The following is a 17,606-nucleotide window of genomic DNA, read 5'->3' as shown; positions in this document are numbered from 1 at the left end:
TTGATCAGTTAAACAGCATATTCACAGTATTCTCCCTCAGGCAAGAACTGTCCACCTGTTCAAGAACCAATTCTCTCTTTTTGTGAGACATATTCATTTTAATCATTAATTTAATAATGATACATATGGATGACAGGGTTTTTCGTTTTAAAAATGTAACAGTTTCAACATATTTCTGAAATTGAAGTTCCACTCAAAAATACAAAACAGCAAAAAAAAAAAAATCAATATTTCCTCAAAAGTAGGACTTCAAATCTTATTTTTTAAACTAATCACTTCAACGATTTTCTGCAGTTTTGTTACCATGGCGAAAATATTTTGATCAAGGCTCGTTATTCAAAGTTTTGCTTTGAATCTCTGCCTCTGTGAAACCGAATAAAGGAATAATATTTTTTTCATCCAAAGAATTACCATACTTTGAAATGCAAATGAGACTAGTGACTAATTGTAAAACAAGTTTTGTTTTCATCAGCATGTGGAATAAGAATGAAATGAATACATAAAAGCTGAAAATCTCTTGGAAAGAGAATCTTTCTCCACTACGTTACTAAAAAAAATAGATTAGACTTAAAGTGCACGTACTGTATAAAAAAATAAATTGTCCTTAACTAGAGATGGAAGAAAATAACTCTGTCTTGCTGACCCAGCAGTGGCAGAGGCAGTGGTCTCCGCTTGTTTGTGACCTCTGTCAGTTGACAGTGAAGGTCTCCAATAAGCGGCAGTGTTAGTGAGTAGCACTCACTGAACTGTCTCTTCCAATAGCCGTCGCCTCACATCCTCTTGAAAGAAACAAGTGCCTCAAATACCAATTCTGGCTCTCCCCCCTAATTGTTTTCTATGCTCTGTTGAATCCGTCTTCACCGTCATCACTGTTCAACAGAAAAAAACTGTAATGCCATAATAACCTTCACTTCATACTTGAATCCAAAGTTGTTTTTTTCCAAACAGGTAAGTGAGACTTTTAAAATAAAATGTTATTTGGGAAAAAATGTTTAGGTAAACATTTTATTTTAAAAGCAGCATTTCCAGGGAGGGCAGCAGCAGCAGCACAGCTGTCGAAGTGGGTTCTTCTTCTTGTATCTGGCGGCCATCTTGAACTTCTCATTAGATGCAACCACATAATCCTGTGTCCTTTCTACATTGGTCTGGATGTGTTCAATGTAGGACCCTTGTTCCTCCACCAACATGAAAATGTCCATGAACAGGTCCCTCAGCTCCTTCATATTGTTCTCCAGACTCAACAGCTCCTGTTGGTGGAGAATGATACTGGGATTGATACAGTAGATATGGGGAACGTTATTTAGAGCTGGCGGTGGTGGGGGACAGAACCGGGAGACATAAGATGCAATGAGGGAACAGATCTAGCTCTTTATACAACATGGCCTGTGCTCTGAACAAACACAAACATCAGAATGTTATACATTGATTTGCTGGTTCACTGGATATCTTGTATTAAACAGTAGTTGATTATTTTCTGTCCTCCCTCCCAGACTTAATTTTTTTCTTTTTGTTTTCTTCAGTTACTGATTCACTTCCAATGTCCACTTCCGTTTATTTCCTTTCCTTGACCCATTTGTGTCAGTTAGATATGGTGATGTCTGAGACATGCCATGATTACACATTTCTGTCATTTGCGATAGACGGTAGTGATGGGAAAGATTGTTATCCTTTGGACTTACAAGTATTCATGCTATCAGACAACTCAAGACGAGGACTGCTAGTGTAATGAGTGCAATTTACAAATGGATTGAATAGCTATTAGCAATGAACTACACTTATATGATACAATTAAAATGTGTGCATTTACCAAATAAGTATTAAATTGGGGTTATTTAGCTTGAATGAGGCAGTTTACCTTACTTGTGGCACTGAAGGTTCTTTGATTTATTTTCCATAATATTAAGTGCCTACTTGCAAATATTGGAGCTTCCAAGAGAGAGAGAGAGAGATAGAGAGCGAGAGATTCTCAGCAATAAATATATAAACGTATTGCACAAGAAAAGTATTATCAGTCATGCGGTAACTCTGTAATAGCCTTGGGTTTTCATGTGTTGTTTGACACTATCCTCACCTTGTGTCGCTGTTCAATCTCAGATAGTTGTGATCGTGTGATTCTGGCATCATTCAGCAGGTTCTCATTGAACACCTCCCATTTTCCTGTGGTCACCATCTCATTCACCTCCTCCTCTGTCACATCCCTTCCAGATACCTCCAGCTGCCGGATAATGAAATGCTTACAGCGCTCCTGCTTCGTCAGCAGACCTTCATTATACTGCAGCATTACCTGGACATAATTGTAGCCAAAAGAGAGAATAAAAGTAAGAGGGGGCGGGGGAATGAAAAATGAGAAGGTATTTGTATTTGTTCCACTCATAAAATCCAGTTTTCTGTATGTGTCTGTATATTTTCTGTATGTATTTTTTGAATCTATTAATGTGTTTCTGTATTTTCTTCCTCTTTTCTTCCAATCAACAGTCCTTGCTGTTGCCCACTACATTATACAAAATGATAAATGTATTTGACTCCCAACATTTTTTCCAGTTGAAAATGAATAATGTCTGTTGAGACATTCTGTCTCTCAAGCTATAGTGTCCTTCTAATATGTCAAACCCATTTCAACCCATGTCTAAATGTAAAAAAAAACATCACTTCCTGTGCACTCACGGATCTGAGTAAGAAAAAATATGTTATATAAAGTTGTAGCAGCGTCGTAGGATCATCTTCCTAACCTGCTGGAATTTGCAGTGCAGCACTGCATGCTGGGAGCGTTGTATTCTCGTTGTAACAGCGTTAGATCCCTGCTGGTCCTCAGTCCTTTGGACTTGTTTTGAAAGGGTGTCTAAGCGTCGATGGATGCTCTCTGCCTTGAGCTTGATGTCGCGGGTTATACTGCTTTCTTTCTTCATCACACTGAAACGACGCATGGTTGCCACCAGGGTCTTTTGCTGCTGGCCAAACTTAAGAACCTATTTGTGTTTGAGAAAAGACAGAATATTTTGTTCAGCATCACCTCTGACTAGAATGTTAAATGTAACCACAAACTGCATGATCATATAAGGACAATTATGAATAAAGACAAATTAAAGACTAGCAAAAACAGTGTTTTTCACAACAATTAAGATACAATTCATAAAAATCAACGGCAACAGCGATCCACCCTAGGTTAATAGCTATAAATGCGATGCAGGAGTTATTAACAAAAATAAATGTATACTCCCTCCAAAAATTTAAATAAAGTACCTCTATGTCCAGCACTGTGATCTCATCTCTGATTTTTTGAGCTTCAGAGAGGAAATTCTTAATCATCGGCTCTTCTTCAAACAGCACTGCCTGTGGTGTGATGACCGCCACAGAGTCACCATTATCCACCTCCACTGAGAAAGGGCTGGTATTCTCACCCGCTGCCTCAGAAATGTCTTGAACCCTTTGCTGCAGCTCTTCCAAGCGGTCTCTCATTGTGGAAGAACCTTTACCAAAGCTCGCTCCTCAGGACTTAAAGTTATTATAGATTCTACCGTTGTTGTCAATGCTGATGAGAAGACGCTAAAAAATAGAAAACATGAAATTTTAATGATCCCTGTCTTCAAACTGGCTTGTTGCAGAAGATAACAACAATCAGAATAAAGCAGGGAAAACAGAGAATATTGACAGTAAAGAATTGGATAAAAAGGAATACCTCAACTCATGTTAAACTAAGTAGAGTTATGATAAAAGTGTAGACGGCATTAAGATTTACTTGTAAAAGAGCAACATAGTGTGAAGCAAACTCATGGACTCGCCTTTTTCTGTCTGTGTGAGGTTTAAAGGGATAGTTTTCATAATTAGTTACATCATATTATTATAAATTATATATAAACCATATTTGTATCAAGTTGATAATTTCACCATTAACAAATAAATAGTTATAAATATAATATATAAATAACTAGCAAGAATAAGATGCTGTTAGCGTTTGTAAAGTGGGTTATCTCACTATGATTCATTTTGCTTTGAGTAATAATTGTCATGATCATGCTTACCAAGCATCCCTGTCTCCTATAAAATGATGTACCAATACAATTAAGCTGCATACTCAATTATGATTTTAGGAAAACCTATTATCTCCTAGAATTACCGTCTCAATTTGTATTCTTTTTTTAACATTGTAAATTGACAAAAAACAAAACAAAAATGTCAGAAAAACCTTATTATTATGTTTAATAAAAGATCATGGTGTAATCCGGGTGAAAACGTAATTAACATATATGAAACGTAATTAACATATATGAAACGTAATTAACATATATGGGAAGTAAATGTTGGGAGACGAGGCTGTACTAAGAGTAATTGATTATTTGTTCAAGTAAATTGCTAACTGACACCTCTGGTAAAAACTTTGTGTTTGTGTGCTTTTTATGAACCCACTTTGGGTATTTTTTTATTAAAAGTTGCAACCTTGCCAAGATACCTTGATGTTAGGTGGTCGATATACATTCAAACTACAGACGAAAGTGTCCATGTGTTTGTAAATAAATACAGAAAATGTACTTTTCAAAATAGTATCAAAATGACACATGTCGATACTCAAGTATATATATAAATACCAAATGTAGAAATAATAAAAAAGCATGTGACATGTAGTATACACCTACAGTAGGCATTTAACAAGGAAAGTGATATGGGTGTTTCAGACATTTATATTTTCAGTGATGATCTTGTTGTCTCCTGGAAATGTCATTTATATAACTAATGTGTTGTTCCAGGTATATAATTACTGCCAAGATTATATGTAAGCAAACATATTTTCCAGGTAATGAAATGGATCATTATCTTTCTAAGCAAGTGCTGAAAGTGGCTATATATAACCACACACAAGTTGAATAATGAGTGGATATTATGTTGCAAGAGCGGATATTATAGGAAAACAAATAAATTACCTATTTTAGTTAACACTTTACTGATGCGTTCAGTTGCAACATTTTGCGCCTTGCTGGATATGTTTATTTAGGCTTTTTCATCACATTGCTATCAAAACATGATATTAAATTTGGCAGTAAACTCAATTTCTAGCAGAGGAGACAGGGTTGGTTGCAGGCCTCTTCTTTGAGCGTAACATAAAGCCACATGATCTACCTCCCTCTTCAGTTCTAGGGTGTCCTGAAGAGGGAATTTACCATACACAGCTCCTGTAGATCAAGCAGTAGTCCAAAGTAAGGGAGTATATTTCCTCATGTACTGTACTATTTTGAAGAATTTGTACTTTACTTGAGTAATTCTACTCCATTTCTACTCCACTGCATTTATCTGACAGCTAGAGTTACTAGTTACTATTCAGAGTAGGATTTTACAACTAAGAAATGTGATCAATTTATGATAGATATAGATTAAAACATCCAAACTAAAATTAGAATCACCTCAACTAGCTGTAACATTAAAATGGTGCTTTTATGTTATTGCTCGAGTAATAATATTCAAATAATATGATATGAATAATTATGTTGATAATAATCATAATAATGTCACGGTGGGGAAAAGGTGAGCACTCAAATGCAAGATGGCAGACGAGGAAGTTAACAAAAAGAGGGCTTTATTCAAAAAGCTTCCAAAACAAAAATACAAAAGGTAAAAAGTAAACTGAAAAGACAAACCAGGATGACACGGGAGCATGAGGAACCATCAACAAACAAGGGTGACACATGGATGATGAACTGACAAGGAACACTGGGACAGACAGGGATATATACACACAGACACTAAACGAGGGAAACGAGACACAGCTGGGGAGAGACGCTAAAACACAAGGGCAAGGTGAACGGACACAGGAGGAACAAAATCAACAATCACAGAAGGAAGACACACAGACAGGAAGTACAACTAGACATGACATAAGGGGGAGTGAACACTTCAAAATAAGACAGGATATACAAAAATCACGATCATGACAGTACCCCCTCCTCAAGTGACGGATCCCAGATGTCCCGAAAAGTCAAAAAGAAAAATCGGGCGGGAGGAGGGTTCCGGAGGAGGGATCAAGAGGCAAACAAGGAGGGCTGGGCAGTAGGGATGGGCAGGATGCCGGCGAAGCAGCTCAGGAAGCTGGCGGAGAGGCCAGTCAGGATGCGGGTGGAGCCGCTCAGGAGACAGCTCAGGAGGCCGCTCAGGAGGCCGCTCAGGAGGCCGCTCAGGAGGCTGCTCAGGAGGCCGGTCTGGAGGCCGGCAGAGCCGCTCAGGAGGCCGGCGGGGAAGCCGGCGGAGACGCTCAGGAGGCCGGGCTGGATGCAGGCAGAGCCGCTCAGGAGGCCAGCGGGGAGGCCGTGCTGGAGGCCGGCGGAGACGCTCAGGAGGCCGGCGGAAAGGGCGGGCTGGAGGCAGGCAGAGCCGCTCAGGAGGCCGGCGGAAAGGCCGGACTGGATGCGGGCGGACCTGCTCAGGAGGCCGGGCTGGAGAAAGCACTAGGGTCTGGTGAGGAGAGGGGATCGAAGGTGTCTCGGGAAGAGAGGGGAGCGAAGGGGTCTCGGGAAGAGAAGGGAGCGAAGGGGTTGGGGTCTCGAAGGACGAAGGGAGCACAGGGGGTAGAGTCTCGAGGGACGGAGGGAGCACAGGGGCTGGAGTCTCTTGGGACGATAGGAGCACTGGTGCGGCCCGACAGTAGTAGGAGGTTGCCGCAGCGCGACTGGACAAGGGGGTTGCCGCAGCTCGGCAAAAGGAAGTGGAGTGGAAGGCTCGGCAGGGTTAGGCTGGCAGGGTGGGGCGACCACACAATCCTGAAGCCACTCAGGTAAAAGGCTCTTCAACTTTGGCTTCTTAGAAACCTCTTTTCTCGCCAATCCAGGGGCAGCCTGTTGCATCCTTCAACAGGGGTTTCCACTCACCAAACATTATAATTAAAGTGTACATTAAATCTTAAGTCTCCTCGTCCATGACACCTGCTGAGTCCATGTTTCTGGCCAGTTCGTACTGTCACGGTGGGGAAAAGGTGAGGACTCAAATGCAAGACGGCAGACGAGGAAGTTAACAAAAAGAGGGCTTTATTCAAAAAAGCTTACAAAATAACAAAAATACAAAAGGTAAAAAGTAAACTGAAAAGACAAACCAGGATGTCACGGGGAGCACGAGGAACCATCAACAAACAAGGGTGACACATGGATGACGAACTGACAAGGAACACTGGGAGAGACAGGGATATATACACACAGACACTAAATGAGGGGAACGAGACACAGCTAGGGAGAGAAGCTAAAACACAAGGGCAAGGTGAACGGACACAGGAGGAACAAATCAACAATCACAGAGGGAAACACACAGACAGGAAGTACAACTAGACATGACATAAGGGGGAGTGAACACTTCAAAATAAAACAGGATATACAAAAATCACGATCATGACAAATAATATGATATTGCTAAAGGCATACCTTATATTGTTACACTTTGAAAGGGACCATTATGCCCAATAATTTCCTTTTGATATTTTTTTGCTCATACTTTTGTAACTTTAGGTCAAATCTTGAATATCAGACTTTTACTTGTACCAGAATATTTTTACATTGAGGTATTGCTACTTGTACGTAAGTAAAATATATGATTACTTCTTCCACCACTGAGTTCATGCAGATGCACCTGCAGTTAACTGTGCACCCTGGTGTGTCCAGTGTGAGTCAAAGCCTGACCAGTGTTTGTTTACATCATTATAAGTTCATCCGTCTGAGTATAAATGATGAGCCATATCTACACTCTGCTGAACACAGATATATATTTTTAACCGTATGAAAAACAACATGAGCAGAAAGTTTATTTGCGACATCACTCAAATTGACTAGAGTTCCTTTTTTTCCCATGAGAACGGAGTGGAATGTTTGTGTTCAACAACACACAGCAAAACCAAGAGAAGAAAAAAGTGTCTCATATGCTAAAGGACTTTTTCAAGTCTAGGAAAAGTGACCTTGATAAACACATTAACAAAACATTAAACGAGCACAGACACAATATGTCAAATCTGACTGGTGTTTAGTAAATATGTAAAGTTTTGAAATAAAAAAGATATCTTCACAGAAACTGCTAAACAAATCAGCGACTCATTTCACTTTCAAGTCTCTAACTGCAGCTTGATGATATCTTCCAAAGCTGAAGTAAACAAGTGATGTGCTCATGATTAAAACCATGCGATACACACTCTGATATTATGAATGTCTTTGACAAGTGAAGCATAATTCAACCATCCTTTGCATACAAATGGACATACCAACAATAAACTGCCTTGGCAACACAAGGATTTGCGTTTTAGAGGCCCTAAACATAATCTGTTGGAAGCACATGATTGTGTGGGGGGAGCAGAGTGAAACATGGAGTATTTCCAATCACAGACTATCCCATTTCCGATACATTTCAAACAGGAAAGACCCTATCGTGTGTGTGTGTGTGTGTGTGTGTGTGTGTGTGTGTGTGTGTGTGTGGGGTGGGCGGTGGTGGGGGAGAAGGTTGTAACTATTACAAACTTCTCAGAGCTTGAAGTATGTAAAAGTATCCTTTATTCCCTACCTGCCCGACCCAGAAGAGAGCCGATTAAAAAAATTGCTCAAAGGATTTGGGAGCACATTCTCATGTGTTTAGCCTAAAAACCTGGAAGAAGTGGAGCAGGGTTTGCGAAGGAGTCCAGCTTCTCTCTCTGTGATTGAATGTTTTGTTCTCTAAAACAAGCCAATATTTTTCTTCCTGCTACCCATCTGCTCCTTTGTCTGTGTTTCTGAAGGAAATGTTATGTTGACATTTCCTCATCTCTATGCAGGTGGAACAGTCAGAGTCCCCAAATGTTGTATTTTATCACAGGTCAAACAGCTGTTGGTGCTTGTCTTTTAACTTTACCAAAAATGAATTCTGCTTAAAATATTTCAAAAGTTAATAGTCAAGCGTACCTTACCTGCTCAAGCAAGACGTTCTATTAATAAACGAAGAGCATAGTACATATGAAAACTATCGAATAGATAAAGACTATATGAGTGGAGGATTCATTTCCACAAACTTGCTCTTCAATCTGAATTCACGGCATACTTTTACACACATCACAGTGAGAAGCTGTAGCAAACATTCAGTCTTTAAAAGAAGATTTTACCTTAATGTTAATCTTCCATCACAGGTTGTCTGCTGAGTATTCCCATTCAGAGTTGATCAGGAATGTAATCCAAAACAAGCTTACACATTCTTTCATATCATCCCATCGTCTTCAGATATTCATACATTCACCTGACGCTCATCAGCTGTGAGTTACAGATTTGAATACTCTGTAACAGTTATGCCACCAACAACCAGGGAAAGTTTTGAAGAAGTCTGGTGGAGTCAGATGCAAGCACCTCCCCTCATTTTGAAGCCAATAGGAAAGGAGCAGACTGGACTTATCTAAAGAAATGAGAGGTGACGTGATTAAGTAAATGAGAAGGGGGAGAGACAGCATGGAGTGCTGAGGGAGCCTATAAACCCTACCCTCAGGCTTATTCCTTAACAGGAAAATAGAGCAGAGCAAATAGAAGTGTATTGTGTGTATTGCTAAAGCCAAACAATGGGCATTGCAGTTAGAGTGTCAACCAGGGCGTTTGAATTCTGTTCCGCAGAGTTCATTTCTATGTGAAGTGTCTGGGTTCACGTGGTAAGCCCTCTTGGTCTGGGGGTATTGTACTCCTTAGGCCCCAGTAACTCTGCTGAGTACTTTTGACAGATTTCTACTGACAAGCTCTCTAAAACCCAGGCGCCTTTTCAACACGGGAAGGGATGCAGTCACTCTTTGTTGTGCAGCATAAAACACAGTGAAAACGCTGTTTGAAGTACGCCATCAGAGGGAAAAAGGGGAGACAAGTTTTGAGGATGAGAAGAATACGGTGGGGACAAGAGTTCAATCTTCGTCACTTGAAATTTTGGAGGCTGGATGCAGAATTTCTGTCACACCCCCACCACAACCGTGGGGTGAAAACCTTGCAACTTCAAATTGTAGCAATCATGCTGTGAGTGTGATGGCCAATGATGAATAAGAGGGTATACTTAAATCTCTCTCCAAAGTGTATTTTTGAGTTCATCCTATTTTCAAGTGGGGGGTTTTTTAACCCGAAGAGGACCATTTTAAACCTTTAAGTTTAGAAATCAAAAACTGGACGGATTTCCTCATGACAACAGAAATGTCACTAGCAACAAATCCAGTTGGTGGTGGTGTGTTGCTTCAGTAAGAAATAAATGTAAAAGCACATTAACCATTTGATGACTATGCAGAATGCTGAAGTTTTATCTCTGTTCTACCAGATGCTACACGTCTGTCATAATGCCGTAGCGGTGTGTAAACTGTGAGTCATCTATCCCTTAAGGCAAGATATTATGACAACAAAGCAAAACCGGTTTTCCCGAGAGTCAGAATTCACCTTCATCAGCATCACGGGAACAAGCTCACTGGGCTGTATGTGAACCTGTTTCCTGGAGCTGATCACTCATCTACAGTACCTTTTTTTCATTCATTCTCTACTTGGTATCACAGATAAAACAGAACAGGCTGAATGGGATTTGCTGTCATCTCAACATTTCTTAATTGTTTCTACTCCATCTTTACAATTTAGATAGGATTTGATAGAACAACAACAGTGGTAAAGAAATATCAACTACCGAGATTTAGAATCATTACATATCACACCCTATATGTCTGCCGACTGTCAACACCAACTGACATTCAGTCTTAATCAGCTGTATTGTGCGTCCCATCGTTACCTTTGTCTTTACCAATTTCACTGAAGAAGGTAGTTCTTGAAACAGGCTGAAAGAAACTGCATAAGAAGCTCAACTTTTCCCCAAAAATTTAAACAAATGGTGGAAAATGTTAACTTTACCATGTCAAGGCATATTAAAGCTTTATATTTACAATGTACAAAATGACTGTGTGATGTGAAAGGCGCCGTTGTAGTGATGAACTCACAAAGAATTATCGTCCAAATCTGTGGTTCCCCTCAGATTTGCGGGGTGTTTAAGTGTCTTTCAGCTCATTGTTTTGATTTTATGGCCTGCAACTTTACTGTTTTAATTAAGTCTCGCCACCCTCATCACCCTTGTTTCTAGCCACAGAGGGGAGCTGTTATCACCAAAAAATGTTCTGCTAAAAAGAAGTTAGTTACTAGCTTGTAAGTACGGTGGTGCATTTTAACAGCTCAAGAGCCAAAATATTTCTTTATGGAGGTCAGGAGTAAACACAAAACAGAGCTATAAGGAGAGAGAGTATGGGGCTTACATTAGTCAGGTGGGCAACAACACAACTCCAAATGAATGCTAATATTCAACTGCATGTTTTAATAGGCAATAGTTTGCAAATACTGTCCACATTCTGTAACATATATCCAGGTAATCAAATAACTCAATACAAAAATGAAAACTCAGTATTTTTTATCGTGCTGTCAGCAAATAATGAATTTATTAATGATTACTTTACACATACAGTAACTCTCAACTTGCTACACAAACAACAAACCTACTAAAAAGTATCACAAAATTGATTTAGAAATAGATTTTTGAAAATAACACTATTCGTGTGATTTCTAGTGGTGTATTTATTGCAGAAGGATAGACAGACAGCAGAAACAAAAGTGAGGCCAGCTGAGTATAATGGACTGGTTAAGAGGCAGAGCAGTATGAAAGAAAGCAGATAGTTCAAAGAACTGGCTGTACTTCAACAAAAACAAGGAGAAGTTTTCGAAAAGTAAGCTTTGATAAAGTAATGTGATGTTTCACCTGAAATACACCCAGCATGAAAGAGCGTGTCAGGTTGTTTTGGTCACTGTATCAAGTAGAGTGTGTCTCACAATATAGCTATTGGAGAGCTCTCTGGGTATTACTATAATTAAAGGGATGTCAGAAATAGTGCTTTAATATTCTTCACTGTGGAGTCGAGAGAGAGAGTGAGGGAAGTAAGACACTAACTCCCAAACAGCCTCTCAGGCACAACCTTGAGAGAGATATTTAAACACTGCCAGAGAAAATATGCAGTGTTTTCTCTCCGAGGGGGAAAACAAGGAAGGATTAGATTAAACTGATATGGCATTGGAGACCAATCCTGATACAGACATAGTGATACTCTCAGACTTAACAGCATGTTTGAAGTTGACCATTTTCAGATCACAATTTAAAATAGAGTTTTGCCAACAGTGCATTTTCTTATCAGTGTGGAATTACCAACAACAGTTATCCCACCATAAGCTGTGTTTTCCATTTACAGACAGACTAATTGAATTAAGGGAGATTTCATTGCAGCTTTAACATTTAAATTATGAAACATAATGATTATAAAATGCATCTTAATGCATCCAGAATGAAAGGATTTACTAATAGAGCTATCCACAGTATATTGAACTTACTGCAGTCACAGAAGAACCTCCATCATACCATATTAGGATGACATGACAGGGCAATATCCTACTTAAAAACGGTATCCAGTATCAGCCGGATATACAGGTCTTACACTGGGAGAAAGGAGGAAAGGAGAAAGGGGAGATAAATGAGTGAGGAGAGAGACGGTCAGAGGTGCAAGGATAATGAGGTCAAAACTATCGTCATTAAGCCAATCAGAAAGATTGATGCTGAGGTCAATGCCCTTGGCTACTAAAATGAGGCAATCAGATATGTGGATATGTAATGTTCCTACTGGGCACTGTATGAGATTGTACCTTGGGTCATTTAAGTTTAATTTACTATTGAGCAGCATAGACTTTAATTGCTAACCCTGCCAACAACCCGTGCGTTACACAAGCACTACAAGACTCATTAGAGAGCATTATGTTGGTAAACCGTGTTTGGAAGCAATGCAAAGAATTATGAAATAGTGGCAGCTCCGTCCTGACAACTACCAGCTTCAGGGCCGTTAATTCTTGTTCGCAACAAGCAAAAGTAGTTATCATGAGTGTAAACTGGCAAAATTCTGACACTACAATACATTCCTATACAATAAAAATGATGGAAGGATGGGTAAAACAAACACAGGACTTTCTGTCAACACTGACTTATTTTAATTTACATACGTCACAACGTAAGTAACGAAGCAACACTGCATGAAGATAAGCACAGCTCTTGTGTGGACAGAAGATTGGACATAATGACATTCAACCTATTTTACTTTCTTTCTCAACTGTTCATTTCTTTCAATTGCACCACATGTACAGTGTGCCAACACCAACCCACTGTAGTAACCCTAAGTAAATATTTAGTGAATATTGTCTCTCTCTCTCTCTCTCTCTCTCTCTATATATATATATATATATATATATATATATATATATATATATATATATATATATATATACATAATATAAATGCTGTCACATTATCTTTTCAATTGTATCAAAATAAAAACATCTTATAATGTCTGTACTAGATTATCTGCAGTATCCAAACATAAGGTAATACTTTAACAGCCATCAGTAATTCATTGTAAAACTGATAAAGTTAATATATTATAGATATTTTACTGTTAACAAACAAAGACATGTTTAATAAAAAATGTTTATTAATTATCTCTAATGGTATCATTTATGTTAATTTATCATTTGTTATGTATAATATGAAATAATTGGTTTATAAATTATATATTTGATCATAGCTGATAAGAGACAATAAAAATTACATTTTGATCCCATTATTAAACTATGTATTGTTTCACAAATAATAACCTTTTATATATCAAGTATTTGTTAATAATTACCAAATGATTTGTAAACATTTAAGTAATCGTATCATATATAAACGGAAATAGATAAATGGACCAAAAACCAAATATCAAACATTGACAAAGAATTAGTATCTATCAAAATAATGTTTATAGATGCTTTACAAATATTGAAATAATTTAACAAGGTATTATAATCATTCAAGACATTCAAATATTAGTCAAATGTTATAGACGGTTGACAAAACAAATATTACCCATTAACAAAGTGTTATAAATATCTTGTCCATCTATCTAGAGAATAAACTATCAATTTACCAATTTTCCAACATACATTGCTTGATATTGAGCCCATCCTCAGTAACCTTTTCTGGGGGTTTGAACACACAGTCAATAAGAAGTCCTCTGTTAATAGAATGATGCAATCAAATTGTGTTTCACGCAAGGTTACAAAAATGAAAAAAATTGGACCTTGATTTCTCTGGTACAGCAAGAGCATTCTGAAGGACACCAGTGTGACGGTGTACGAGATGGTGATAGATCCTGGATGGACTGGTGAGCTTTGTATCCACGTGAAGAGAGGTGCAAACACATTTAGTCAGGACAAACAGGCAGCGGTGGCCAGCTGTGTGTGTGTGTGTGTGTGTGTGAGTGTGTGTGTGTGTGTGTGTGTGTGTGTGTGTGTGTGTGTGTGTGTGTGTGTGAGAGAGTATGTGTGTGGTCCCCTATAATACTCTGTCTCTCCCTGTTTGCTCCAGCAGGGATTTAACAGAATGAATTAAGCAAACATTTGCTACAAAAACAGGCCCATTTCTCTAAAAAAAACATTTACCCACTAGGCTTTGGTAGACATAATCCTTTAAAAACACAGTTAAGGTAAATGTAAGTGCAAGGTGAGTCTCTATTCTGGTGAGTGTAACATGTGCAATGTGTGTTTGTTTACTGAATGTTGACATGTAAACATGTATGCTAGTGTGTACACAAGGGTTTTGCTAGTATGTTCATTATAGAATTAGTTTGAATCTTTTCCTAATGTAACGATTTTAGGCCTTCTGTCCACTATGCAATAACACCATAAATTGTCATTTTAGAGGTTATCAAGTACACAGCTGCAGAGCATTTGGAGCTTCTTGTAATAGAGGGACTTCCAAAAATGCAAATGGTAGATGCAAATTATATCATGACTGGATTCATTTAGTTAATTTAGACATTAAGAAATATATTCCTCATATGGAACAAACTGTAATACAATGTATTACATGTCATAAACGTACATACATGCAGTGAGTCGGAGGAAAGATTTAAGGTATATGTTTCATAGATACCAGGGACAGGCAAAGGGAAGTGCCTTTAGCAGTAGGCGCTTAGGGTAAGCTGAGGTTGCTGTAGCGGAAGATGGCATGCAGACAAAATATGAGTTGTGAGCAGAAGGCCAATTACAACTATATTACATTTGAGATGCCTACAAATCAAATTACCATAAAAAACACTCTTTATTAGCCTAATTTCTACATAAAAGAGTGTGAATAAACTGGAAAAAAGTGGTGGAATGAATTGAAAATGCAGCAGAAGTATTCAGTATCTCTCACAGGTAGAACAATTATTTGGGCATACATGTGCAAGTAAAAAGCTGCCATAGACAACTAGCATCATATCCATCATTTCCGAGGAGGATCATTTTGACAGGAGTCATGTGTATGGGCATTAATTTCTCGAGTCTATCATATCTATTAAAAAAAAAACCGAGTCACACCATTTCATCAATTATCAGGAAGTCGCAGATCTGAAATTGAATGTTGTTAGCTGCCATTTCCCATCTCCAGGGGACAGTAATTGTCATTGTGTCGGTGAAGTAGCGATGCTCTTCAAATCCACACCATGACAATGGCTTTGGCTTTGACAGGTGGATGACAGGGAGGAAGAAGAGGGGGTTGTTGCAGTGCAGGCTAGTTCAGACTTAGATCACACACCCCCTACTCCTCTTATACATACACATACATGCACTTAACACATACACAGACTCGTCCCCCACCAGCAGGCCACCCCTAATCGAGATGGAAGAGCGCTGTGGCAGATCGAAATGCCTGCAGATGACAAGGTGGGAATGGATTGGCTCCTGTGCCCTTGTCATGTTGCTCCATCTGCACCAAACAGAGAGGAAGACAGATGAATTCCATGGCAGAAGGCTGGGTGGTACAGGCAGACAAGCAGGAGAAGACAGACAGCGATGAATTTAAATGACATGAAATTAGAATAATAAATGTTAGACCATTGTAATTTCTAAAATACATAATTAAATCATATATCTATTTGGTGGAACTGGTATATTTTGTGTGATTGGAGACTCTTTATATACTAGCTGACACTGTTGTAAAGTCTATTCAAATCAGAGCCAGTGCCACATCTCACAGCATGTACTTTAAATCCATCTAACTAAAGCCCAAACCTAGCAATATCAGACTTTACTATGAAGAGTATCTGATGTCACTTTTTCCTGTGATTCGCCCGGCAGCTGCTAAGATTGGTTAGAGCTGCAGAAATTTCAATTCTGAACAGCTTCCGGTACAACATTTAATGTGAATTGTGTGACTTCACTTCTTCTGAATTTATGTCTAATTGGAAGTTTGTCATACCCTCTTAATGTTCAGAGGAGTTTGCAAACTCTGCTGATAATCAGCTTTCAACAAGCAACTCAAAGATGAGATTAATGCTTTTTTATCTTCAAGGAAGGGGACTACCTAGTTTGTTTGACTGAAGTATGGATGAGAAAGTGCCATACGTGACTATCTTACCTTGAGCTTTTGAGGACACTTGGTCACGACTTTCACTAGGCGTATGCCTCAGCTCTGCAGGTGGCCTGCACACCTATAAAGGCTTGAAAGTTATTTTTGTAACACATTACTGCAGTTATCAGTGATGAGCACAAAGTCCCTTTCCTTTTCCTTATGTAAATTACAATGCATTCTTAAAAGCATCTTCATTTCTCGTGTCAATATAAGAACCTTTTTTTTTTACGATTTTCTTTGTCCAAGCTCTTTCTCTGAAAATGATTTTGTAGCGATACTGGACACAGGATTAATGCTAGTGATCTTTTTTAAAGCGAACATATCACTGCAAAGGCCACTCCTATCTGAAGTGCTGTAGGGGCTTGAAGGCATACTTACTCTGCATGTTACCCAATAGGCTCTGTACCTACACAGACTGCAGTGGTGATCCCTTTCTATCCCTGGCAGTCTTTTACAGGTCAGTGATCTCCAATTACTGGGAGGAGATCTGAACCATGTTCCCCAACAATCCTTTTTTTTCTTTAGCTTGGCTCAAGCACCAGATAAGGCCATAGTGTAAGGCAGTCTTATGAGGGGAAAAGTACTGTGCTTTACACTGGTAGGAGAGATCATTCATAGCCAGAAGGTTGCTTCCAGTTCAAATGATACACTGATCAAAACAACTTCTTGCAGTACAGCAGCACATAGTTAACCCTGATCCTGGTCACACCTATTTATTTCTCGGCAATGACATCTCCAAACCATTTACTGAGTGAAGGAGAGGGGGAAGAAACAGGGCTGTAGAAGGATTTGTGTTCAATTTATTCCAATTAAACTGCATGACCCAAGTTTTGAGGAATATGGGAGTTGTCAATTACTCATGCTAGTACTCTTCATCACTGGCAGTCTAGTTAAAGTACTGGGCTGATGTTTTAATTAGTTCAAGGATTCTGTGCAAAATGCCACAGTGCTTAAGATCCAACCTTTATGGGATAATATGTGGGCTGTTGGACTGGTGTGTTTTTCCTAAGGTGATGTGGTAGCAAATGCTGAGAGGCAGGTTAATGTTGTTTCCCTCCCCTGGGGGATTAATCACCTGGTCTCATAACTACAGTACCTGCCAACATAATCATCCTAGAAAGATAGGGAGTCTCTGCCAACAGCAAACCTGGCAGACAGCAGGG

At 39.0% G+C, this 17,606-nt stretch overlaps 1 protein-coding gene across 1 annotated transcript; it reads right to left on the bottom strand.

Annotated features, from left to right (window-relative positions):
- Positions 1 to 209: 209 nt before the first annotated feature.
- Positions 210 to 9,246, bottom strand: stx19 (syntaxin 19). Its single transcript, XM_029459392.1, has 5 exons — positions 9,089 to 9,246; positions 3,241 to 3,543; positions 2,730 to 2,966; positions 2,072 to 2,284; positions 210 to 1,247 (listed from the first exon to the last, which is right to left on the bottom strand). The coding sequence occupies exons 2-5, from the start codon at positions 3,454 to 3,456 to the stop codon at positions 1,011 to 1,013; spliced, it is 903 nt and encodes a 300-aa protein (XP_029315252.1). The 5' UTR covers positions 3,457 to 3,543; positions 9,089 to 9,246; the 3' UTR covers positions 210 to 1,010.
- Positions 9,247 to 17,606: the final 8,360 nt, after the last annotated feature.

Source organism: Cottoperca gobio, chromosome 21, assembly GCF_900634415.1.
Source record: "Cottoperca gobio chromosome 21, fCotGob3.1, whole genome shotgun sequence".
NCBI classification, from domain to species: domain Eukaryota; kingdom Metazoa; phylum Chordata; class Actinopteri; order Perciformes; family Bovichtidae; genus Cottoperca; species Cottoperca gobio.
The sequence above is the reverse complement of the archived record's forward strand: the minus strand, read 5'-3'. Positions and strand labels throughout refer to the sequence as shown.

What these genes read in the sequence shown, in the direction of transcription:
- stx19 (XM_029459392.1), bottom strand. Translation starts at nt 3,456, where the DNA reads ATGAGAGACCGCTTGGAAGAGCTGCAGCAAAGGGTTCAAGACATTTCT. An exon ending in TCACAGTGCTGGACATAGAG is followed by an intron (nt 2,967 to 3,240) that starts GTACTTTATTTA and finishes AAACACAAATAG; the next exon opens with GTTCTTAAGTTTGGCCAGCA. An exon ending in TGCACTGCAAATTCCAGCAG is followed by an intron (nt 2,285 to 2,729) that starts GTTAGGAAGATG and finishes AATTATGTCCAG; the next exon opens with GTAATGCTGCAGTATAATGA.